Source organism: Porites lutea, chromosome 11 (genome assembly GCF_958299795.1).
Source record: "Porites lutea chromosome 11, jaPorLute2.1, whole genome shotgun sequence".
Classification (NCBI taxonomy): Eukaryota; Metazoa; Cnidaria; class Anthozoa; order Scleractinia; family Poritidae; genus Porites; species Porites lutea.
This window is the reverse complement of record NC_133211.1, coordinates 6736911-6762437: the sequence shown is the minus strand read 5'-3', so window position 1 is coordinate 6762437 and position 25527 is coordinate 6736911. Positions and strand designations below refer to the sequence as shown.

Below are 25527 nucleotides of genomic sequence, written 5' to 3'. Positions count from 1 at the left end.
CTGAGTCAGCTGAATTTCACGCTTGTGCTGCAGAAAGTTCATCGAAGGGAGGGAGGGTAGTTTTGCCTGTTTACTCGTTTACTCCTGCCCTCTTTTAACAGGCAATAAAAGCAGCTGCCTCTAATATCGACCATTACGGCTCTAAGATTTTCTAAAGAATGAAAATTGGTTTGTATTTGGCACTTATAAGATGAAAAATCTCTTAACATTTGAACCTCTCTCTACCCTACCCTCCTTGATACATAAATGCTTTTTTGGAACCAGTCTTCATGTAGGGTCACTCAAGGTCACTCATTGGGTCCTGTTTGCAAAATGGCGGCTGAATTTACCAGTTTGGAAGGTTGTTTGGAGAAACATCTACCGCCCAAAGAACTAGAGGAAGTGAAAAGGATTTTGTACGGAAAACCTGTCAGGTAACATGCGTCTGTGAATGTCTTTTAAAAGACCTACCCTGCGAGCAGAGGCTCTTCGATCTTCTAATATAAGTCGGGAAGGTAAGTCCCCTCCACTTCCCGACTTATCTAGGAAGATCGAAGGGCCTCTGCTCGCAGGGTATTCAAGATCTTGCTAGACAACAACAAAGTTGTTTATTACACTGTAATGAAGCTGATCTTTGGCCCAAAAAATCAAACTTAACTGGCTTAATATGATTGCTCTCTTGCTGAGTAAATCAATCCAGTATTAAAAGAGGGGGGGGTAAAGGGGTTATTGCGTGATACGTGATTAAGTGTTTTTAATTTTCGTGAAAGGTGAAAATACGAAATTAAAACCTGTGAACTGTGACTGGTTTGCTTGTCGTGATATGTGAACTTTAAAATCTTTTACTCGATATTCATGATTTGTCAGACATCAGATGTCAGATGTCTGATGTCAGATGTCAGATGTCTGATGTCAGATGTCAGACGTCTGATGTCTGATATCAGACGTCTGATTGTGATGTCAGACGTCTGATAACGGATGTTTGATATCAGACGTCTGATGTCTGATATCAGATGTCTGATGTCAGATGTCAGACGTCTGATGTCTGATGTCAGACGTCTGATGATGGATGTTTGATATCAGACGTCTGTCAGACGTCTGATGTCTGATCTCAGACATCTGATGTCAGACATCTGATGTCTGATATCAAACATAGGGGCTCTCCCCTGAGACAAGGTCTGGATAAGTTACATATGGTCCCTGAAAGTTCTTTGTATACCTGACACAGATCATGTGTCAAGTGGTTGCTTAGGCTGGATTGTCAAAATTCATGCACTGTATTAGTCTAGGATAAATTACAGAATTCAGAGTATTTGGGTTTAGAATGGTCAGGGTATAATAAATATAGCAAATTGATCTGAAAGAAGAATTAACTTTAGAATTTCATGATTGAACACACTGAAAAAGAGTTTGTGGATATTGATCAAGGCTCATTTCAAATGCTCTGGAAAGCTGCGGTATTGAACACTCTATTTCTCTTTTTATCTAGTACACTGGAGTTGCCTACAGAAGCACTGAAATTAGCAGAGGAAAAAAACTTTGAACTGGCAGGATACAAGTTTGGTGTTCTGGAAGAGCAACTTCGCAAGCCTCGTATAGTTAGGATAGGAGCCGTACAGAATAAAATAGTTTTGCCTACATCTGCACCACTTGCAAACCAGGTGACTCCAGTTTAAGATGTACGTACGTACGTATTTAGATGTGCTCTACCATGACTATTTCCAAACAGACATAAAGTTACCAATAGCGCCTACTGTGTGTAGGCTGTAAAAAAAACACCTCTATGTAGTTGTGAAAAACAAAATGGCATATTTGTTTAACCTGTCTTTTGAAGGTAAATTTTCTGTAGGACATGCAAAACCATGTAAATTTCAAAAAGTTTGACGTAAACAACTACAACAGTTCAGGTTTCTGAGTCCATTTATGAAAGAATCAATAAGGAGAGTGGTTTTGAAATTTAGCACATTGCAGTTGTTATTGGACACAAGGTTCCATGATATTTTTCCTCTGTTTTATAGCTAGCAGCACTTCATGCAAGGATAAAAGAAATTACTGACGTGGCCGCTTTGTGTGGAGTAAATGTGATTTGCTTTCAAGAATGTTGGAGTAAGTGGATCAATAAATTATTTTAGTTGCATGTCAAAGCATTGTGCTAACTATTTTGTATCTGAGTCATGAGAGTTGAGAATGTACTGTTAATCTTAAAGATCCATTTTGCTATTAAGGAACTATTACAGGTCTTTTGATAATGCGAAATTACATGTACCGGTACTTAGTAAAAATAATAATCTGTTTTCTGATAACAGCAATGCCATTTGCCTTTTGCACTCGTGAGAAGCATCCTTGGACAGAGTTTGCTGAGTCAGCTGTAGGTGGTCCCACAATTAAACTTTGTCAGGAGGTATGTATAAATAAATCAGGTCAAATCAGGGTAAAATTTTTTAGCCTAGGTTGATTCTCAATCTCGTTTTTCTCCTGGCCTTGATTATTCACGAATTAGGGCCAGGCAACAAAGGAAATTGAGAATCAACCTAGGTTAAAAAATTTCAACTTGAAGTTTTTTTTGGCCTGTTACATATACAGCTGTTCAATACTTGTCCCATTTCTATCATAACTGATTTTGTTTTAAACATGAATGATAAGGACACAACTATTTTTTTTTAAAAGTGGTACCTAGTGGTAATACACTCATGTCTCTTACAAGTTTGACAGGTTCCTGCTTCTGACTAGAGCTGCATTTGTTTACATGACAATTAAAGTAAAATGTTTTTCCCACACATGTTCTTGATTGTTTTTTCAAGAACTTGAGCTGACACTGTAACGTATGCAATCAATCAATCAATCAATCAGTCAATCAGTCAGTTAATTACAATGTGGGTGACTTTACTTACTTATAAACTTGTACTTCACTGCGTTAATAAGTAAGCTTTTTTTAAATTTCTTTTTGTTTTGTTCAAGCTTGCCAAGCAACATAATATGGTCATTGTGTCACCAATTCTGGAACGGGACACTGTTCATCAAGACAGAATCTTCAATACTACAGGTATTTATGAACATCTTTAATCTTTAATCAAAAAACAGTTGACCCCCCTCCCTGCCCCCATGTGAGACAGACACCAACCACACCCAAATTGTTACAGTTTGGTAGTAGGAGGGGATTGTTTACAAAAGGTCCCAACTATCCAACTAGTGTGCTTTCACTGGGAAACTGAATCATTATTTTGGGTAGGTGGTAGCTTGACTTGAGAGGTCTTAAAATTGTCTAATGATTCAGTTAGTAAATGAATGGAGCTGTATTTTGATCTATTTTCACGGTATTTTCATTTCTGATAGTTAGAAACATGTTGACATTGTTGCATGTCTTGAGTTGCTGGATGACTTATTATGTGTGTGTCCATATTCAGTTATTATTTCCAACAATGGATCAGTTTTGGGAAAAACAAGAAAAAATCACATTCCAAGAGTTGGAGATTTCAATGAGGTAAGGGTACTGATATTAATATCTCTTCTTGCCAACAACCCTTGTCTGCAGGCACTGATGAGTTTTCCCCGTGCGGAAAAAAAAATTCTGTTATTTACCCTTGGTGGCGTTTATAGAACTAATGCAAGTGGGGCCAAGCAAATTCTTGAAACACATAATTTAAATCAAACATAACAGGGTTAAGAATCCCAACTGGCCAGAGGCAAACCAGTTGGCTATTTACAGGAATGGTCGAGGATTTGAACTTGGGAGTACCAAGAACAAACCCAGCTAGTGGTCAGGGTGGGACTTAAACTCAGACCCTTCGAATTGCAAATCCAGTGCCCTAACTACTCGGCCACTCTGCCTCCGAAGAAGGGTGGTATTGTGTCAAAAGGAGCCACTGGATGTGGCCATAAATACTCTAATAATCTTGAATTATTTACACTACAAAAATGGCGAGGTTTTAGAGCATTTAATTGTGCTTGAACATGGCGAATAGCTGTGATGAAAATCTATAGTATTCAATTACATTTTTGGTTTATTTTTAAATTTTTATTTGCCCTTGAGCATGGTCATACCAGTTGAGGACTTTTAAACAAAGGAACATGAAATTTGAATTGGGGACAAAATTATTCTTTTGTCCATTTACCAGCCAAATAGTAAAACATTTTTAGGTGTGCTTTCCATTCATCTTGATTCTACGTTTACCTGTGATGTCTCTCAAATGGCCAGTAAAATACATTTTTAGAAAAAGTTGTTTTGATTAATTCTGTAATGTTTGTGATTTTAGTGCATTTGCTTCTTTTTTACAGTCAACATATTATATGGAGGGCGATTTGGGACACCCTGTTTTCCAGACACAATTTGGTATGAATTTTTCTCAGTAAAATGGTTATTTGCTTTTTCATCCATTCATCAACCCAGCCATCCATCCATCTATTTATTTATTTATTCTACCCTGTCTTTTTTCTTTCCCTTCCTTCCTCCCCTTTCCTCTTTTATCACCCTCATGCCTTCACACCCTTATCATTCATTCATTTACTCCCTCAAACATTGATTTGTTAGTTCATTCAGTTATTAATCAATTAATATCCACTCCTCTCCTCCCTGCTATCTTTCTCTTCTTACCTTCATCCCTCTTCCCTTCCTTTCTCCTCTTTCCCTTTTTCCATATTCCTATCTTCTTTGTTTCTCTTTCCTTTTTCTTGTCCCTACTTCCTTTCCTTACTTCATTTTTCCCATCTCTGGCCCCTTTTATATCCCCTTTGGCCATATTGCACTCACCTTAGCTCCCTCCGCCCTCCTTACTTCCCTTCCTTCTTCCTTTATAAACCCAATGCAAAAATGGTTGCTGGATTAACATTCTTTTGTTTAAATTAAAATTAGCCTTACTAGCCTCTTTCTTCAGTACAAAATTCAAAAGAATTTATGGATCAATTTAGCTTTCTGGGAAACTGCCCACCAACCCCTCCCCTAAGCTAACATTAACACTTGCTTCTCACTTAGGGCAAAATGATGACTTATGGGAGGGGTAGGTGGGCAGTTTCCCAGAACCTAAATTGATTTGAATTTATTATTTCAAGCGAGGCTTAAGTCATGCTAATTTTAATTTAAACAAAAGAATATTAATCAAATTTTTGCATTAGGTCCATTCCTTCCTCCTTTTTGTCTTCATTCAGTCATTCAGGCCTCCTTGTTCATTTAGCCTTTCATAATCCATAGCAAAGAGTGGTTCACTGACATCACTGGAAAACGTTTTTTGTAGGCCGAATTGCAGTGAATATTTGTTATGGAAGGCATCATCCATTGAATTGGTTGATGTATGCTGTGAATGGTGCTGAGATCTGCTTCAATCCATCGGCCACTGTAGGAGCTCTCAGGTAGGACCTCTGACACCTTCATTACTGTAAACCACACCCCTGAATGGAAAGTTTGGGTTGTTTTCACAATACTGACCAACGTGGGTTCCCATCTCTTTCACTCCATAAAATAGGCCTTATGAAGGTACTGCTAAAGAGGTTTTATTTGAATGTATGGTCACACCCCAGAATTTTTTCCACCCACCCATAAGTTACAACCGTCCACCTTGTGAGACTCTATCATTAACTTTGCAGTTGACGACATGGTTATTTAAAGGGCCATCTTTTTATCTCTTTGAACATCTCTTGCAGTTTTCGTATTCTTGCAGTTTTCGTTTTCGTAATCATATCTTTCAGTAACAAGGCGAAGTTCAAGACATTCTAGTCTGTGCTATCTCACTTCCAATCTAACGTGGTCAAATGGGTTTGCTGCCACTCTAGGCCCCTGTAAATTTTAAGGAGAGCAATTATTGTTCTCCTTAAAATTTAAAGTTAGGTTGCTTGTGTTGCCACATACTGCCAGTCCTTCAACTTTTTCCTCCTACCAGCAGTTTTAGTTTCACTTTAATTTCAGCGTCTGAAATCTTAGTGTGACAGTTCTTCATTAGATACTACTCACAGGGCTGTCATGGTTATGCGGTACACTCGGCTGGAGTAGTTGGCTCCCCCAACCTTACAGGCATCCTCCCACCATCCCCATCAACAATCTATTTTTGATATTTTCTTTTATATTGACAAATATTCTTTTTAATTCTCTAGTGAACCAATGTGGCCCATTGAAGCTCGCTGTGCTGCCATTGCTAACAACTACTTTACAGTAGCAATTAACAGAATTGGCACTGTGAGTATTGTTGTTTTTTAAACACGTTGTATAGTTTCTTTCACTGTATACCACAGATGGTATGCAGTGAATGTTTGAAGACATTTTGCAAGATATCTATTGAATGGCGGTTTTTTAAAAGCTGAGAACGTTTCGTAACAAGCTATGATGACTCAATAACAAGAGCACCATGTTGAATGCTTTTCTTGTAAATGATAAAGTTACTGATTACCATATTGTCATTTGCAGGAGGTTTTTGAACATGAATTTACATCTGCTGATGGAAAGCCAGGTAGTTACTCTTACTGACTTAACCCGTTGTTTCTATTTGGTTCAACAACTGAAGAATTCTTGTGCGCTTATTGATCAGGAGCTATTTTCTGCGAGAGTATAGACTGACAATGCAAACAGGGCATTTATTGTGCAGTGTAAGTGCCTTCCTCTGTGAAACACGTGATTTTCAGAGCGACATAAACAATAATTTGAACTGTCATTTTTACGAACGAATCAACAAGAATTTTCTATTCCCCTCCCTCTTACATATAAGAGACTGTAATGATGCCATGAGATGTTCAAACTTTTGCAGGTTGAAATATTTTAGTGCGCATGAGCCACAGCCTGAGAAAGCAGCCGACGTTTCGCGACGCCACTGCTGGTTTCCACGCGAAATGTCGTCTAAGAAACGAGCGCAGAAATTCCATACGATGACGCGTCACTACCCAGATCTGGGTAGTGCTTCTGATTGGCTGAAGCAAATTTCCCATGGCACGACCAATCAGAAGCAATACCAAGATCTGGGTAGTGCCGCTTCTTCAGTATGGAATTTCTGCGCTCGTTTTTCAGCCGTCATTTCGGGGGGGGGACCAGTGGTGGCGTTGCGAAATGAAGGCTGTTTTTTTCAGGCCAAGGAGCCAAGGAGACCCCGTTTTTTCACCCCGTTGTTGAAGTATGTAAAACCAAGGTGTATTGCTACCCCTCCCCCTCCCCTTCCCCCTCTCCCAAGTTGGGATGCTAGTTCACTGCAGGGTTGCCTCTAGCAGTGTGTATCGCCTGCACCGATTTATACACCTAGGTGAAGAAAGATAGTGAACCAAAGTCTTTGTTGAGGAAAGAAAGTGACCGTAAAAATTCCGATATACAGATCGAAGTTCAAGGTCTGGTGTTAACCGCTCGGCCGCCACGCCTCCACCACCTGCAGTCTCTAACTCCAGAAATAACGGACGCAGTTACAGTCTTGTAGTTCCGTTAAGCACATGGTCACATCTACTGTAAAGTGCTGACAAAACTCTATTGTTTTCTTTCTATAGCGCACAGGGACTTTGGACATTTCTACGGTATGTTTTACTTAAACTCCTTACACACCGGAAGAATCATTATTGCGAGTTTTAAACTAAGTTTGGTCCCTCTGAACTTTCGATGCCACTGATTCGCTCCATTTACTCCCTAGTAAGACACCAAAGCATAGCGTAATTATTTTGGTTTGCCATTGGTAATGTACAACGTTTTTGGCTCAATGCTTTTTTCAGGTTCTTCTTATGTTGCTGCTCCAGACGGCAGTCGTACTCCTGTAAGTTTACTTCTCACTAAATTACGCGCTATAAGGAAATCAAGCGATTAGGATAATAACCTGCCTCGCAGGCACTGGAAATGAGGAACGGATTTTTACTCGCTTGAAGCGCGAGATACGAGGAGACAGCGCGTAGCGCGAAGAGAAGAGGTAGATGAGGATCACTGCTTCCCGTTCCTTCGCACACTCATCGCGTTTGCGCGCGCTCAATCCCCCTCATTCATACGCTGGTGACCATGATGACCAAGAAAGGCAATTTAAAGAATGGTGCGAAGTAGTAATACTTGATATAATGCCTTAGTACACGTATATACAGTTCGGTACCTTTCCCCGTAAACATTAATAGCAAATGTGAGTTTTGATTTCTCTCCTTGAATTAGAAAGCCGTCCCTACAAATTCTGCTCGTGAAAGACCTAGCAGCATGAAAATTGCTCTTAACGTCGATCGTAATAGCCATCATCAGACCTTCAGCTCAGTCAAACTTTCTATTTCGATTCAGGACGTAAGCGTCAGTTTTACTTCGTCAGTTTTAATGCAACTGGCTCCGCGCTGGAGCTGATTATGGTCGGACGGGGTGGAGGAAGAGAGTAAGTTGTTCAGGTGTTAAAAAGATGGTGAAGAATTCGTAAAGCTCGCCCTCGCTTGTCTTGGAGTAAGCCTTCTTTTCAGAAACCTTTTCTCGCCGTCGATTTTACATTAGTGATGTGCAACAAATAGATTAGCTATACTGAACGGACCTTTCCCTTCTCATGGTTAAATATATTTTCATTTTTTCTTGTGCAGGGTTTGTCCAGAGTTAATGATGGCTTACTTGTGACCGAAGTGGACTTGAACATGTGTAGACAGGTCAAAGACAAGTGGTGTTTTCAGGTCTGTACAGTGCTATGGTCAGAGCTCTCTCTTTTCTCCTTTCTTTCCCCGCCCTTCGCTCACGCGCGTCCTCCCACATGCCCCTGTCGCGTGACTTCTCGTATATGCTTCACGTATTCGGCAAACGGCAAACGTCTGATTCAAGGTAAGAATTTCTTAAAATAGAAAATAAGCTGATAAAAACAGCTCAAAACAATTCTTATGGATAAAAAATTGCGTGAAACTACTAAATTATGTGTAGAAATAATGAACCGTAAACGACAAGTAAAGTGGAAACTTGATCACGTGGTACAATTTCACGTTTGCTGTTTGACGTAAACGTGATGCTTAACCTATTTTTATCCAATTTCTCAAATTCTGCAGTCACTGTTGCAAGAGGTAGATAGCTAATATTTAAGGTGTGGCCAACTTCTGAGTGGAAGGATGGTCTGAACTTGATCTATCAGCGATCAACGATACGACTCAGTAAAAAAATTAATGGGAAGGAGACGAAGTTGACCCCTTCGTCCGAGCCAACAGCTCTCGCGCGTGCTCTGACTGTCTCGCCATGACCGAGTTCACCCGGCTGGGCGAGTCAAAGCGTTGGTCACCCTTCTAGCCGACAAGGGTTCGCCAAGTTTTTTAAGGTAATGTATCAAAAGGTGGCTCGCCTAGGGTAGCTCGGGCAGGCGGGTGACCCTCCCGCCCGGGGAAACCTTTTTTTATTTAACAGGGCCTAAGTTTATTGTCATTTCTTTAATTTTCTTGTCAGATGACGTCCCGTTTGGATATGTACGCTAATTCGCTGACGGAGGCTGTGAAACCAGACTTTAAGCAGCAAATTATCCGCGATGAGGCTTAAAAGCAATAATTGCGACCGTCAAACGATAGTAATATGTGGTAACAGCACACAAGTTATGGACAGAATCTATCATGGCAGAAACGGACAAAAAAAATTCAAAACGATCTTACACTTTTTAAAGGAAATGCACCCCTTAAACTCCAATCGTGAAATATATTCTAAATTGTATAAAAATTGTTTAGTGATTAATTGTTCTAATCCTTTTACGCAGACTAGTCGTACCAAATAATATCGACCCTCTCTACGTGAACAGACAAATTCTGACTAAAAATAATTGCGGTTAGCGTTTTTTACCACCAACAATTAAACATTTCTTATAAAATTGCTGAGCTTACTGGTAGGTAGCCTGCGTTACAGGCGCAATAAGGGGAGGGAGAGTGGGAGAAAAAAAGCAACCCCCCTCCCTTTTCCGCTCCTCCCCTACCCCTTTCGACGCCAGCCGCGCAGGCTAACCTGTAGACATGATGTGAGTGAGTGCGGGCGCTGTATTTAGATCTTTCGATTTTCGCGCCTGCAGTCACTTCGCGCAGCGGAAATCCAATAACACCCCATGAGAGTCATTAAGGCCCTGGTTTTGCTAAAGAGGACTGTCAGTAGCATTATTTTTTAACGAAAGAGCAATTCATGTATTTTTTACTAGTTCTTTTCTACCTGAAAGCCGAGTCAAATGTAGTCACTATGGTTAAATTAAAAGGTGCTGTACCTTACAATCTTGCTGGTTTTCGATTCTTTTGTTTACGCTTATTGCCCTCTCTTGGTTTGCGCCAATTTTTGTTAGTACTCCTGTTGCAACTGGGCTTGGGCTTTGCAACGCGTTTAATGACCTGTTTCCATAAATAGGGAGTTGAAGCAGCGACACTTTTGAACGACGCACGTCAACCGAAAGTGGACTTTTTGGATTCTTGAGCCGTGATTTTGAACAAATTTTTGAGCAAATCGTCTCTATAAGAATTAAGACACTTGGCAATACAAATATGGTAGCATCAATGCTTATTAAAAGAGAAAAAGGATCATTTCCAGTTGACGTGCGTTGCACAAAAACGTCGCTTCTTAAGCTCCCTAATGATATACAAGTCATACTCCCCTGAATTTAGGGCCCCTCTCCGTTTTCTTAGATTTTTTTCTTGTCCTTTTCCTTTCTTTCCTTTTTAGTTTACAAACCCTTCTTATGCTAAATTTGGTCAACTGGACGAATTTACATCGAAAAAGACAAATTTTACTCAAGCTGCCTGGTTGCCTTAACCACTGATTTGGCGACCGCCAGCGATTAGCGAAAAAACTCAACTAAAAAAACCTAAATCTCCTTTTTTGGGGCCGGTTTCTTTGCCAATTAGCACGAGGGCCAAGGCTGATTATTCTGGAAATCACAAAAACCGAATATAATAATTGTTTTATTACAGATTGTTTATAAGAAAAATAGCGACAAACACATCGTCGCAAGGAGCTCATTTTGACATGGCTCTTGAAAATCATGCAATGCATGCGCAATCTAAAGCTTTGTCATTTATCTGCTTGCAGATTTGTCGCGTGATTTTTTACGTGCGTACGCAAGCAAATTTTATGCGCAAAAAATATAGAAAGAATGTGTGTAATCAGTGTCGCGCGTTAACGTAAGAGTTGAGCGAGGTTCAACTTTAACGTTAACGCGCGACCTTTCATGCCTCAATTTGATTTACGCGGGCACGTAAAAATTACGTGACAGTGGAAATCTAGCCTAAGGCTTCAACTAACTAATCACTAATCTGTAGTTTTCGCTGATTTCCAAACCAACTGTGCGCTCTTAGCCAATAAGAAGACGGTGAGTGAGTACGTATGCGCAGAAGCCATCTGTTTTTTGCGAATTTACAGGTCGATCTCTTTTCTAGCTCTTTTTTTTTCCCCTTTTCCATCTCTCTTTTTCCTTTGCCTTTTCCCCTTTCTTTTATCCGTTTTTACATGTTCGTATCAAAGCGCTTCGCCAGAGTCAACCTCGTTCCCAGGGTTCTCTCCCGGGTAGGAGAGAACCCTGGGAACGAGGTTGCGCCAGTCTCACCTTTTTTATATTTTTCAGATCTACAAATTTCAAAACACTAGTCAGTTTACTGAATAATTTCTTCTTTTCGTGCCCAAAAGTACAAGCTAGAATCCAGCGTACTGCATACACGACCGCCCGCGAAATGGCGCTTCCACCTGTTTCACTTTATTTTATTTCCAATTTAGAGGAGCCTGAAAAGAGAGAGTAACTGTTAACATCCTCAAAACGAAGAAAACATTTGGAAAAACAAGTCTGAATCTGTCCTGAATCCCATCTTTCCTTCCCCTCTACCCCTCTCCCCGTCAAGTAGATATGTAAAAGAGCGTGCGGACTTATGGGATAGATCACTTGTTGTCAAGGAAAACAAAGATGGCGGAAGGACTTATTAAAAGTTCAAGGAAGACTCCCACAAAGTTTGACAATGGATTCGAGCCGACTTTTGACTCCGATGGAACGCCTTCCTGTCTTACTTGGAATATCGAAGACGTTGCAGACTGGGTGGAATTTTTAGGCTTCAAACAATATCGAGTAAGGAAACAAATCGATGTTTAAACATTTGATGCAGGCCCATGTTTGAAGAAATTTGTGCATGTTCTATGATTGCTTATCAAATTGTTAGATTATCAAAAGTATATTTCACAAAATGGCACTCCAGTTGCTTAGATAACGGAAGTTATTTCCGCGTCTTGGATAATGGCTCACTGACTTAAGCTCTTTAATCGTCGCAGTGTTCCTGAAATATGTGCAGCGACACAAGACTTTTCCCCCTACGCTGGGGACGAGGTTGAATTATCCCATGTTTTTGTCTAAACTAACCTAGAATAATGATAAAGGTACACTCGCTTATGCACAAGATGTCTTTTAGGGGAAAGTTTACTAGTACTCTACTTATTGAATGTTCTAATACAGAAATTTGACAGGTATTGTTTTCATTTCCGTTTGCAGTCTTTCATTTAGTATTGTTATTGAGGGTGGGGTAGCTCAAGGTGGGTGCAAGATACTGGGCTCATTCTTTTTTGTGTGTTTATTGATCTCGACTTTGTCTCGGTCAATAAAGACCCAAAAAAGAATGAGCCCAATATCCAGCCATCTTGACCTTTGGTCAATAATGCATATGTATAGTCCGGACATTAGTGGGAGTACCCCCTACCCCATCCCTGGAAACGGAAACGTCTCCTGGAGCCTGTGTAATATTTGAAGACCTTATTCTTGGAACAGTGGTACTTGTAAATGTTATTTTACATCTGTGTTAATTATTCTAGAATAATGATTCTTTTAAGTTTGAGGTTCATCAGAATAGATACAAAGAATAATAGTCGACCATCAGTTTTATGGTAAGGTCTACAAACTATTGATCATACTCTTAACTTTTTACAGGCCTGCTTTAAAGATAACCTTATAAATGGAAGGAAACTTATCAATGTTGATGCATCATCACTGCCGAGAATGGGAGTAAATGATTTTGAACACATCAAGGTACTTTTCCACCTCCTTAACCTATTATTAATCATTATAGTGGTAGTCTTCATGAGTCAATTGACAGTGATAGTGTCCATGATCTTGTTAGTAACAGATTCTTATGAAACTTTACATGTATATCTCATTTAGCTTGATAATTAATATTATCCATTTGCCATTTGCACATCTCCCAAAATATACCTTGTTCCCCCCACCCCCCCCAAAAAGAATTTTTGCACAAGCGAAATTTTGGGGAGCAGACAAGGTATATTATGGTGGATGTGCAAATGGCAGATGGCAGCATTCACATGAAAAATAATTATGGCGACACCTGTATCATAGTGTTGTAAATTTTTTATGGAGGTTGGGAAACTACAAGTGTCCCAAGTATATGAGGCAGGGAAAGCTCCCTGTGAGCACTTTAACACCTTGCCCTTTATTTCCAGCAAGTAAATTTTCTTTAACGTAAAAATATTACATGGATAGTTTAGCTAAGGAGACAATCATTTCCATTCCTTGCCAAGTCACTAAGGATTTTTGCATTTAGTAGAATATTCATAAAGGCCGATAAAATAATATTTCTGAAGCACTTCACCGGAAACAGCAAAGCAAATGGAATTTTTGGGGGTTAATTTTGATTTGTAGGTTAATTCTGTGCTGAAGACATTTCTTAGTGCCTAACGCTACAGGAGCACTAAGCAAGCTTAATGTATGAAAGAGATATCAGACAAATGTCTCTATGGAGCACTAACCATAATTTTTTTTGGTGATTTTTGCAGGTATAGCATTAAAACTTGAAAAAGTTGGCCCAACTAGTTCAGGTTTCAATCCACATCCATCCCTGCTATCTGTTGTAACAGAAAACAGGTTTTAATGCCTAAAGAGTCTTAAATAAGAATGACCATTATGTTTTGGAATTCAATTCATGCCAAAGAAGTTTTAGCTTTTTAAAAAGATAGCAAATAGCATGACGTTACCCCTTTACGTCAATGCAATATTGTACTATTGTCTGTCCGAGTTAAGAAGAAAAAAGAAATATTTGCTTTCTGCCTTATGCACATCATCACTTAATGAACAAAGGGCTAAAGGTACTAGCACATTATGTCAGGAAGAAAATTGTCCTCCAATTTTGTGTTGTGCAACTCAAGTGTGGGAATAAGGTTCTGATTTCTAATGTTGAAGTAAAAAAACAGTTTGAATCAGGGAAAGGCAAAACAGTTTGTTTTACCTCTTTACTTTATTTTACTTCTTTACCCTAGGTAATAGCCAAAAAGGTCCGTGAAGTGCTGGGAATAGAGGAACCTTATTGGAACAGAAGTATCTCTCTTTTGCATAGAGAACCCCTTGGCCTTTTCCTTGAAAGAAAAAGCAAAACTGGAGAGGAAGCAGACATACTCACATTTGATGATTACAAGCGTCAACTTCAAAAGCAAGAACAAGCAAAACAACACAAAAGCAAAAATAAAAGATAGCACCTATGTGTAATTTCACATGGGCAATAAGTAAGTTTAATCTAGTGAGGAGCAAACACTTCACTCTTACAGGGATAGTGATGATGTGCTCTCAGTTTTTTTCTAGCCAAGAAACGTTACTGTGTGATGCCTAAGAAGACTTGATTGCTAACTTATTCCCTACATAGATATGACAAAAAAATGACATGTTTTAGTTTTATGACTTTTTTTATTTTGAATTAAAAGCTCTACATTTGCAGTAAATTGCATTCTGTTTCAAGCTCTTCTTTTCTATAAACAGCCTGATACTATGAAAAAAAGGTTTTTAATATCTGAAATGGATCTTCTGTAGATTCACTATGGAGCATTCTAATAAATATGCTTTGTGCTGAATTCAAAAGCTAGACCTTTTCATCACTTCTACTGTCAGTAAAACTACATGATAACATCACTACAGCATATTAACTTTATTAAAGACCTGGCCCCGGTTGTTCAAACGTTGGATAGCGCTATCCAGCGGATAAATCACTATCCAGCGGATAACGCAATTGTTTCCCGTAATACATATCCGCTGGATAGTGATTTATCCGGTGGATAGCGCTATCCAGCTTTTGAACAACCTGGGCCTGAAGGATTTTTCTAACTAACAATCTGCTGTGTTGTTCTATTCACTCATTTATATGTACTCTGTTTAACTTCCATAACAAAAATTGGACATTTACAAAGTATATAATAACTCAAATACTATAATAATATGAGGTTGAAGTAAAGTGAAGCATAGTTGCTATCCTCACTCTTGAAACTAACAGGACCCATGCTTCTAAAACTACAAGTCATTATCTTCTTCTTCCGGGAGAGCTGTAGCTTGAGCAGCTTGAAGTTCTTTCTCGTACATTGCTGCCATTTGTGGATCCATGTGGACCTCAGGAGGTTCAAGAGCTGGCATCTCAACAAACTCCAGGTTTGGATCACCAACAAGTTTCCTTGCTAACCATAGGAATGGTTTTTCAAAGTTGTAGTTGCTCTTGGCACTGATGTCATAGTACTGAAACAAAAGAGTATTAATTTAGTGTACTTTACTTTTACTGCTGTGTGACCTACACAATTAACAACACTTGGAAATACATTTTTTTGTCAAGTACGACACAAGGACTGCAAGTTACCTGTGCATTTGATCCATTTGTTTGATTTAAATATATTTGCAACTGGTTTTCTTTCAAAGGCTGAGTGGAATTGGTGACATTCTGTGCACGCCATTTGATGCAAGGGAAGTACTTTGTGAATCACTCATTCAGCGCTTTTGCAAATTGAATTAGTGTTCTTTTAAAGCTCTATAAGTAATGATATTGTTTTGATTCGTTCTATATTCTTCATCGCTGTTTAAGTGAAAGTCTAAGAATATAACAAAACACTTAATGTCGGGTACCTCTGGAAACAAGTTTATTTAGTTTTCTCTAAGTCCTAATGTCTCAAGAAAATAAAACTGTGTCCCTCTGGACCTGACATCAAGTGTACAATATTAAACAACTCTTAGCTGCATGTCCACTAGTCAAATAGTTTTTGAAAAAAGCAACCAAAAAAACTGGAAATACTCTTGCTATAATTTTAATGTTTTACCTCTAAACAAATGTTTTGTTTTAAGTTTAAACAGGACAGTGAATTTGTTAATCAATGACCCAATGAGTCCTTATTATATTACTGGTAAAAGATGCCAGAACTCACATGAAACCAGACAATCACGTTTAATCTGTAGTCTACTTTCAACAGCAAAGCACTTATCTCTGTAATACACTACAGTGTACTAATATTAAAAAATTATTACACCCTTCCTGACAAAAAATGTTCTATTTTCTAATTTCTTTTTAATGTTAACAAGCCCTAAAGCTTGATACAATCAGTTACAAAAATGCTTTGCCATGTTAGGAACCACTGTCTGCCATCTTGGTTCAGCCATGTGCTTTCCATAGATGGCAAACATAATGAGTAAAAAAACAGTATCAGAGAATCTGTGTGAAGATATCTGTCTATTTGTTCAGAAATTATTCTTAAACTATTTTGTAAACGCACAGTGTTACTCTCTTGTTTGGAGGTAGCTCTCAATACATATTTCAAATTGTGCAAACAGGGCATCCTTTTAAAAACATCTTTTAGATTGATTGATTATTACGTCCCAAAGAAATATTTTATGTCCTTGAGAATTTTTAAGCGTCAGAGACACAGGATACGGGGGTAACAAAATCACTGCAGGAGGAGGGCTAAAAAATGTGAAACTCCAGCTTGTCCTCATGGCCACTTCTTCCTCCTAGTTGATGATTTTGTTAGAGGATCACTTGCCTGGACCCTTGAACATTGGGCAAGTCAGCTTTATAAGTTACAGTCAAACCTCTTTAATACGGACACCAAAGGGACAGAACCAAATTTATTGTTCGCTTTACAGAGGTGTCCATATTAATAGAGGCAGGGAATGTATGATTTTTGGCATTTCTGGGACCAAATGAACTGTCCATTATAGGGAGGTGTCCGTAAGGAGAGGTTAGACTGTACTTCTCCTCCATCCTGAAAATGTACTCGTCCTGGACTACTGGATCAGACTTTTTTCAAGCCCTGAGGAGGTGTTAACCATTTCAAGAAAATGCTCAGAACCCTTAAAGCCCATGTAAGCATCAAAAATCCCTTCTTTCTTAGTGAAATATACTCTTTGTTGAGCCACATACCTTTTCTTTTTTCTTTTCTTTACTTTTAAAAATTAATCCAAATTTTCATTCAGTACCCTTAACTTGCATGGTTTAGCCTATAGTTCCAGGAAGCCTATAGTTTATAAACTCCCCGCTTCTATATACATGTAGGCTTCCTTGTCCTTACCACCTTAAACATTTAATTTTGTAAATAATTTAGTTAGAATAGACGTGTATATTATCTTTTAAATGTATTATAAATTTCTGTATATTCTTGTTGTATTTGTATGTGGTTAATGGCAAAAATAAGTGAATGAATGAGTGACCCTAACAATGACAATAAAGAAAACTGACATATTTCGTGAAGTTTTAATACCTGCAAATTCTTCTTTCTGTGAAAAGTTATTGTTTTAGCCTTGACTTTGCGATCTTTGATGTCCACCTTGTTTCCACAGAGAACAATGGGGATATTTTCACACACTCGAACAAGATCTCTGTGCCAGTTTGGTACATTTTTGTATGTTACTCTTGATGTAACGTCAAACATGATGATGGCACACTGCCCTTGGATATAGTAACCATCACGAAGACCACCAAACTTCTCTTGACCAGCTGTGTCCCAGCAATTGAAGCGAATGGGACCTCTGTTTGTATAGAAGACTAATGGATGAACCTCAACTCCTAATGTGGCTATTATAAAAGTAATCAAAATAAAACTTCTATCACATGTTTGCACCATTATCAATGCAACCTAACTGGTCACTTTGCCAAAGCCTCAATTACTCTAGCAAGTTTTCCTCTTTATGCTTAGTGTAAGAAGAGCGAATCTTAAAGTTCAATCTCAGTGTAAAGAAAAAATTTGTCAAAGTTTTTCTTAATCCATAGCACTATCAAGAAAAACTTGCTAGTGTGAACAGATGCTTTAATGAAGCTTGTTTAATTATGTATTAAGGTTAGCATTAGGTAACATCAAGCTGAAGCCAGACTTTCTTTCAGTAAAATTACATGAAAAAATCTTACTTCCTGTGTAATATAAGACAGTTACACAGGACTGGGACACTTTCAACCTGAGCCACTTCCTTCATACCCTACAACTGTATCCACTACATGAGGCTTAGCTGCCAAATCTAGTAATTCCTAAAATACCGTATTTCCTCGAATAATAGCCAGGGATGATCATTTCAAATATTGCTTCCTAGAGGAAGTCCCCTATATAGTTTGTTTTATTATTCCATTGAATCAAAAAATTATCACATCAAGTAAACTGAACATGGGCCTTTTAAGTGTTCCAAATTTGGTTCGTTGATTAGTTTTCAGAGCTTGAATTGTCACTCATCAGTTTTGCTGGATCAGATCCTACTTCAACTTGATAGGGAGGGGATAAAATAAAGAGAAAGTGGCAAGAGGGGTGAGTGGGGGCGATTATTCGAGGGTGGCGATTAATCCTTGGACAGCTATTATTCGAGGAAATGCAGTAGACACTTACTTCTGCCATATCCCATTCATTTGAAAGCTAACCATTTTCAGTTCAGTGCTTAACCCTAATGCACTAGTCAGGGGAAAGCCCCGCACCCCCATACCTGGGGAATAGAGGGGTATTAGACTAAGCCGCGGGGCAATTTTGAGCGTCAAACTGCACTTTTGGTCCCCACTCCTGGGGCAATAAAGTACTTCAAAAAATAACAAATGCACAATGTTGACCAAAATCATTTTTTAATATATTTAAGAATTTTTGTCTCCAACTGAACTTTAACAGATATTTACATTAACAGTACTGTCCATTTCTCTTTCTCATGCAGCCAAAATTGAATGAAGTGAGACCATATATAGACCTTTTCATGTTTTTTTTTTCAACTTTTGACATGGACAAGTTGGAGAGAATCCATCGACACCACTAAAAAGAACACCTTAAGATTAATAAAATTGCCTAGTTTGAATGTGATTTGTTGAAAACTAACAAAGATATTGCTCCTCAAAGTCGCGAAATTTTGTGGGGGGCACAAACTTGCCCCCACCATACAAACGTCTGTAAATTTTCGCAATCTTTGCTTGCATAAAATGTATCACTTTCAAATTTGACAATCTTACTAATTTTAAGGTGCTCTTTCCAATGTTGTCGACAGATTTTTCCTAAGTTGTCCATGTTAAAAGCTGAAAAAACCATGAAAAGGTCTATTCTCCCAGTGATCTTTGCGCGGCGTGCCTATTCAACATGGGGTCGAAAGTGAATCCCTGCCTAAGCCCTGCTTTTTGTCCCGGCTCCCTGATACTTGCATCTAAATGTAGTTGAAACCCCGCACACCATGACAAAAAGAACAGTCTAAAATTAAAGAAATTCCCCACATTATCCGGGTATTGGGGTGCAGGGCTTTCCATTGACTTGTGCACAATCATTTCAGATCAGTGTTTAACTCTCTTGTATGTTCTCTCCATAACTGGCACTCTGCTGTTTTGCTTTTTTTTTAAGCAATTCTACAAGGTTAGTGGGGTGCTGTTCCAGTATTTATACTTTTAGAGAATAATGGAGGGTGTACACCTCATAAGTTGTCTAATCTGGTTTCACCCGATGTTACCTATTACTTCTGAAAACTACAAAACCGGAACAAGAAAAGTGCATGGAGCGATTGCAATAGGAATGGCTGTGACCATAAAGTTCATCGTCGTCTACCAAATTACCTCTATTTCTTAACAGTTTTGAAAAAAGTAGCGATCGGCAATGTACCAAAGAAACACGATTAGAGCACTGATGGTCACATGTACGATTTAGTTAAGCTTACTGTTTGTACGCAGCCAGGTGTAGCATAAATTGCTCTGCCAAATATTTTATGAGAAGAAGAGCGATTTACGTCTCAAGAGTTCCGAACACGACAAACTGAAGGTAACTATTGGGCATGTCTCTTCTCAAGGTACCGCACGTATTGTATAATTTTGCACGTCGCGTACTCACCAACATATTTTTTCTCGAATTCTCCTGTCAAATGGCGTTTAACAAACGTTGTCTTCCCTGTACCACCGTCACCAACAAGAACAAGCTGTTATAAGAGCAATTAACATTAAACAACGGCAATCGGTTTAGAAAAAATCAGTAGGATTTGCAAGCTGGCGAAAGTTAAAACACACCTTGAATGTTGCTACTGGCTCTGTACCTTGAGTAGTGGAGACCGCTTGAGTTGGTTGCTGCATTTTTTCAAGATCAAGAACAATGGATAATTGTCTTCACCTATAAAGCTGATTTCTTATTATATTAATTTTTCCTTCAATATCAACAGAGGAGAAACGATGGCTTGAGATTGAAAGGGATGGTATCACAACGCAAGATCGCAATATCCTTATTGAGCTCGGAGCTAACCGGTCGAAACCAGTCACGTTTGAAGTCGGCGGGAACAGACGTATTGCCCGGATGTGTAATTGTCTTTCATCGCAATGCATGTTGGGATCCTGTGGGATCGTCATTTTATGTGTACAGGTGTAAGGGAAGAAACTTCTCCGGAGGGATAGACTGTTCACAGTCCTCTATTTTTCCGTAAGATCATCGACACCGAGCGCTTTGCATTACGGGCTGCCATCTTGACTACTATAATCCCCGACGCCCAGCCCTTTGGTACATTTGAAAATCAAGATACCCGTGACGGTAAGACGCGGTATATCTAAACGATCTCACGAAAAAATAGGGGACTGTGAACAGTCTACAGACTCCTTTCCAACCGGATTTCCCGGAAACTTTTTGTAAATGGTAAACAACCCAAATTTTGTCCCTCCTCAATGGGGGAGGGACGAAATTCGAGCTTCTCTAAAAACCCTGAAACTCCTTCCTTTAAGTTTGTCTCCTAAAAACGCATGCGTTGGAGGCTAACTTGTTTAAGTAGCGAAACGTTCCCAGAGGCGAGGAGTGAGGAGAAAACGGCTGTTTTCGCAGGCTACTGTTAAAGACGCTAAATAGTGAAAAAAAAAAAAATGGTAAAGAAATAATTGGAGAATAATTTAAGGAGCATAAAGAAGAATCTAAAAGTTACAGCTGAACGGTGGGAATGTTGTAAGCGCACTTAATTCAAGAGTAGTTTCATTAACACGATTTCGGTCAGTTATCAACAGTTGGAGTAAAGAGGAACTAAGGACATTGGACAGAAAAAACAAGAAAGCTGCTAACAATTTACAAATCACTGACTTCATCTCTAAGCAGATGTAGATAGATTTTATGTCAAGAGATCATGATCAAAGGGAGGCAGAGGCTTGACAAGGGTTGAAGATCGTGTTAACATCGATGTTGGCAGCTTGCATAAGTACCTTGGAGGCCACTAGGCTCTGAGAGGTTGCTAATCATTGGTCTAATCGGTTACTGAAGACGAAAATCAGATCTTAGATGAACACTGATGAAGGGGTGGAGAAGGAAAGTGTTAGTCAAAGAAGGTTAACCATGCAGCTTCAGAGATAAATCATTACACGGACAGTTACATTTTTGAGGAGCACTGAAGATTAGAGACTGTCATGGAATTTGTTGAAAGGAGGGATCTTGAAGAAAGAAACCGAAGGTCTTCTAACTGCTGCACAAAATAAGGCTCTTCGGACAAATTGCATCAAAAAGAAGATTGACAAGCCAGATGTTTTACCGTTGTGCCACCTATGCGGAGAAAGGGAGGATGTCAGCCATATAACTGCAGAATGCAAGAAATTAGCTCAAATCAGTCTAAAAACTGGAGACACGACAAGGTTGCTCAAGTTGTCCACTGGAATCTTTGCAAAAAGATTTATCTGCAGTGCAGCGAAACCTGGTATGACCATTCTCCACAGATAGTGATGGAAAATGACCAAGTGAAGTTACTGTGGGATTTCAGAATTCAGACAGCGACCGCTATTTAGACTACAATAGACCTGATATTGTAGAGCTGAAAAAGGAGGGCAGGGTGTGCTATATAATTGTCGATGTAGCTTGCCCTTTTGATACACGGGTAGCAGAAAAAGAAAGGGAGAAAATCCACTATCAGGACTTAAAAAGGGGAAGTGCAAAAGATCTGGAACTGCAGAAGTGTATCTATCATGTCTATTGTACCTAAGGATGTGGATCAGCAAGTTGGGAACACCTGGGATTATTGCATCGCTCCAGAAAGCTTGTTTGCAACCTCCTTCCCAGGTTCTCTTGTTTTTTGGGAACAGCTCAACAAGAGATCAACAAAGACTCTTGAAACCTAATGCTATAGGAGATAGCTTTGGGGAATAAGGCCACCAATAGTAGCCAGTGTACAGACGCTCCCCTAGCGTCTGTACACGGGCTAACCTATAGGTGTGAGATATGCATATACTGATAATAATGGCAACTTTATTTGTCTTTTATGAATGTACAATTGAAAATCTCGCTACTAGGCAAATTACAATTGGCTGCTTGAGATTGAATTATTCAAAAATCAAAATTTCATTAAGCCTAGTATTCCGATTCCTAATTCTACAACGAAAGATGTAATATGTTGCTCTAATGGCTACATTTATCTTTTTTATTATTATATAATATTGCTCCTTTTTATCAATGCCCAATTGCAATGTCATTCATCATGTCTAAGAACGTGGGGCATTCGTCGGAGAAAACACCAAGGGAGCTCATGGAGAGGTTCATTGTTTTGTTTGCCATAAATTGTACAAATCAAATAAAAATCTAATTATTTAAATTCTCACGGCGAGGAAGCCCAAGAGAAGCCACCGGGCTTACAAATTTCACACATATGTAATTTCTGCTCATTTCTTTGGACAAGTTCAGGTATTTTTCTTTTTTACGCATTGCATTGTTATTAAGGTTAGACTCGAAAGCACTGGCTGTTAATTCTAGAATATATAGGCACTTGGACTGAATTAGGAAAAGAAGATCTGGACGATAATTTTCACCAGTTATTATTAGAGGATGCAGAAAACCATTAACATCGGCATAGAGTGAAGAGTGAACATTAATTACGGGTTGAAGTGACTTGGCAATGAAGTTAAGGATTGAGTCCTGTCTCCAGGTGAAGCGATCAAGGTATAGTACTGTCGATAACCAGCGACAATATGAAGGAGTCATTCAGGATTAAGGCAAAATGAGCAATCAGGACTTTCTGATAATCTCCATTTTGCCACATTATTACGTGTAGGAAGTAGAAGGGAGTTGTTGATGTATAATAATAATAATAATAATAATAATAATAATAATAATAATAATAATAATAATAATCAGGGGCACCCAACGACTGTTTTCTGTAAAACACTGTATCTGTTCGGAGATGCAGATATTAGCTAGAATATTCTATTACTTGAGGACGGCTAAAAATGTCTAGATGACCGTTCCATTCATGAACAATTTTCAAAGTTTATCTAAGAAATTCCCTACGATTTCATGTTCTGAAGTTTTATTTTTCATATTTCAATCCCTAGGTTAGGCTATCTTTCGTAAAAAAAGGGAAACCTAAAATGTTCGGATTCAAAAATATGATGGAGAGAGAGAAATCAGAAATATTCCCACACTCGTAATACGTTAAATTGCCTCTAACATTGTCGGGAAAATAATACTGAATAACACTGAGGCCCTTGCATGTAATTTCGAAAAGACTCAAGACAGTCAAGTTTCTCTATGATTGCCGAATAGAGACACATTTTAAAGCGCCACTTAGAATATTAATGCATTCCTGGAGATCTAAAAGTACTCTAGCCTGAAAAGTGTTGTTAATGTGTTTAGGAGGAAACCGTAGTTGCGTGACCCTGAATGATAATATTATAATTCCAACAAGGTTTCCGAAATATTATCCAAGTATAAAGATCTTGATATAGAAATCACCAGAATGTGGTAGCTGAAGACAGAAATAATCCCAGTGGTCGTTAGTCTCCATCGAAAACCGCGTAGCCCCTCGGGCCGGAGTCACGAAATGCTCGCCGCTCCCGGGGACTCCGGTCCGAGCGGCTGCGAAGGAGACTGGGTGGTCGTAGGTGCGTTAGGAGTGAATAAGAAAGGCTCAGAGAAGCTCGTCAGAGAAATTCCATGAAACATCAACCTCTGGGAATTTCAAAAGACAGAGGAACTCCTGAAAGAAAGCGTTGCTGGAAACGGTACATATTCTATCGATCAAGACAAAGCAACCCTCAAGTGCCTCAGATTCAAGGTTTGGACCCGGCCCTTAGAGAGGAAATACGGTCTCATGAACTGAATAATAATAATAATAATAATAATAATAATAATAAATAATAAATAATATTAATGATAATAATAGTAATAACAACAATAATAATGATGATAATAACAAGTAACAAAGTATATTACTTAACAAAGCTTCTGTCATGGGAAAAGAAAGGTATGAATAGAACAATTATTTTCGTTTTTTGTAGAATAATTAAACTTAAGGTAGGTCATAGAAAGTAAAATACTTAACAATACTCAACATTTTCATTTTCGACACATATGACATTTTAAAGCTCTTTCCACTTAGGAATTGTTACAGTTCTGTAGAATGGCAGCGGCAGGAGGAGATACGGAAGCCCAAGATTTAAACTTTCTCCTCAAACTACTAGGAGAAAGAGGAGAAGATGGCCAGGCTTTAAAGGAGCACACCGAACATGTTTCCATCTTCATTTTTAAGCATCTGTCAGAGATTATCAACCACAGATTTAACACTAACATCACTTTTCGACATTATGGCAGCACAGCAGAAGATTTAAAGTGTCCGCAAACCAGAGATATAGGGGATGAAGATATTGTGATATTTCCCAATTCGGATAATTTAATTATCCATGGCGACCTCATTGAATACATACCCGAACACCCAATGCACATCAGAATCAAGGGAGTAAACCACCCCATTTTAAAATCCTGTCTAGTAGAGGGTACAGACTTCTTAGCCACAGCGGCCTTAAAGAACTTTCATTCTGCAATTTATGGCAGTTTCCCACCTCATTTGGTGGACTTCTTCACTCGGACACTTGAAGTGATGTCTCGAGAAGAAATTTTCAATGGCATTTATGAATGGAAGAATAGTCCAACAAGTCCAGCTTTAACGGTTAATTACGCCCATTCCAACGGTTCTAACACCGAACAGATTAACAAACAAAAAGATCCAAGATATTTGGCCAATTTGGATGTATCTGAATGGGAATGGATGGCACATGACCTTTGCACAGCCAGAGGAATTGAGTATACCAAAGAACACGCCCAAGTTATAACCGATGTATTCCAGTATGTCAATGAGGCACAAATATCATTGAAAAAAACTGGTTTGTTTGGTTCTCCTCGAAGTTTTCCCATAATCGCGCAAGAACTTTTAATGAGCGACCGATTTGAAACCCTGAAAACCCGATATCGTGATATTGACAGAAGAACACAGAACGAAAGCAGAAAAACAAAATACTTTCCAGCAGTAGGCGAGAGAATGAATTCCGAAGAGAGTGTTGAGCCAGAAAGATTTTCTAACGACACCAGCGAAATGAAAGTTATAGAAGGCTTGGAAGGGATCTTGCCACTCAGTACAAATGAATCATGCGTCACACCTAGCATTACTGGCGACAACCAGAGTCCGAATGCTG

General features: G+C 38.8%; 3 protein-coding genes across 3 annotated transcripts; 2 read left to right on the top strand and 1 right to left on the bottom strand.

The window, feature by feature from the left end:
• The first annotated feature begins 256 nt into the window (after positions 1 to 256).
• On the top strand, positions 257 to 10110 carry LOC140951619 (beta-ureidopropionase-like). Its single transcript, XM_073400906.1, has 14 exons — positions 257 to 413; positions 1469 to 1640; positions 1998 to 2085; positions 2286 to 2380; positions 2938 to 3022; positions 3384 to 3460; positions 4255 to 4309; positions 5208 to 5322; positions 6061 to 6142; positions 6371 to 6413; positions 7429 to 7455; positions 7648 to 7688; positions 8473 to 8559; positions 9311 to 10110. Exons 1-14 carry the CDS (start codon positions 313 to 315, stop codon positions 9398 to 9400), a joined length of 1158 nt encoding a protein of 385 aa, XP_073257007.1. The 5' UTR covers positions 257 to 312; the 3' UTR covers positions 9401 to 10110.
• Positions 10111 to 11753: 1643 nt separating this feature from the next.
• On the top strand, positions 11754 to 14592 carry LOC140951608 (sterile alpha motif domain-containing protein 15-like). Its single transcript, XM_073400895.1, has 3 exons — positions 11754 to 11942; positions 12792 to 12890; positions 14132 to 14592. The coding sequence occupies exons 1-3, from the start codon at positions 11784 to 11786 to the stop codon at positions 14342 to 14344; spliced, it is 471 nt and encodes a 156-aa protein (XP_073256996.1). The 5' UTR covers positions 11754 to 11783; the 3' UTR covers positions 14345 to 14592.
• Positions 14533 to 20337, bottom strand: LOC140951607 (GTP-binding nuclear protein Ran). The gene is made up of 5 exons (XM_073400894.1): positions 20119 to 20337; positions 19946 to 20030; positions 17375 to 17688; positions 14950 to 15368; positions 14533 to 14801 (listed from the first exon to the last, which is right to left on the bottom strand). Exons 1-4 carry the CDS (start codon positions 20179 to 20181, stop codon positions 15150 to 15152), a joined length of 681 nt encoding a protein of 226 aa, XP_073256995.1. The 5' UTR covers positions 20182 to 20337; the 3' UTR covers positions 14533 to 14801; positions 14950 to 15149.
• Positions 20338 to 25527: the final 5190 nt, after the last annotated feature.

Excerpts from the sequence above, each read along its gene's own strand:
- LOC140951619 (XM_073400906.1), top strand. The coding sequence starts at position 313 with ATGGCGGCTGAATTTACCAGTTTGGAAGGTTGTTTGGAGAAACATCTA. Across the intron at positions 3,023-3,383 it reads CAGAATCTTCAATACTACAG|TTATTATTTCCAACAATGGA; the intron begins GTATTTATGAAC and ends GTCCATATTCAG. Across the intron at positions 5,323-6,060 it reads GCCACTGTAGGAGCTCTCAG|TGAACCAATGTGGCCCATTG; the intron begins GTAGGACCTCTG and ends TTAATTCTCTAG.
- LOC140951608 (XM_073400895.1), top strand. The coding sequence starts at position 11,784 with ATGGCGGAAGGACTTATTAAAAGTTCAAGGAAGACTCCCACAAAGTTT. Across the intron at positions 11,943-12,791 it reads TAGGCTTCAAACAATATCGA|GCCTGCTTTAAAGATAACCT; the intron begins GTAAGGAAACAA and ends AACTTTTTACAG. Across the intron at positions 12,891-14,131 it reads ATGATTTTGAACACATCAAG|GTAATAGCCAAAAAGGTCCG; the intron begins GTACTTTTCCAC and ends TCTTTACCCTAG.
- LOC140951607 (XM_073400894.1), bottom strand. The coding sequence starts at position 20,181 with ATGCAGCAACCAACTCAAGCGGTCTCCACTACTCAAGGTACAGAGCCA. Across the intron at positions 20,031-20,118 it reads AGCCAGTAGCAACATTCAAG|CTTGTTCTTGTTGGTGACGG; the intron begins GTGTGTTTTAAC and ends CTCTTATAACAG. Across the intron at positions 17,689-19,945 it reads ATTCGAGAAAAAATATGTTG|CCACATTAGGAGTTGAGGTT; the intron begins GTGAGTACGCGA and ends CTTTTATAATAG.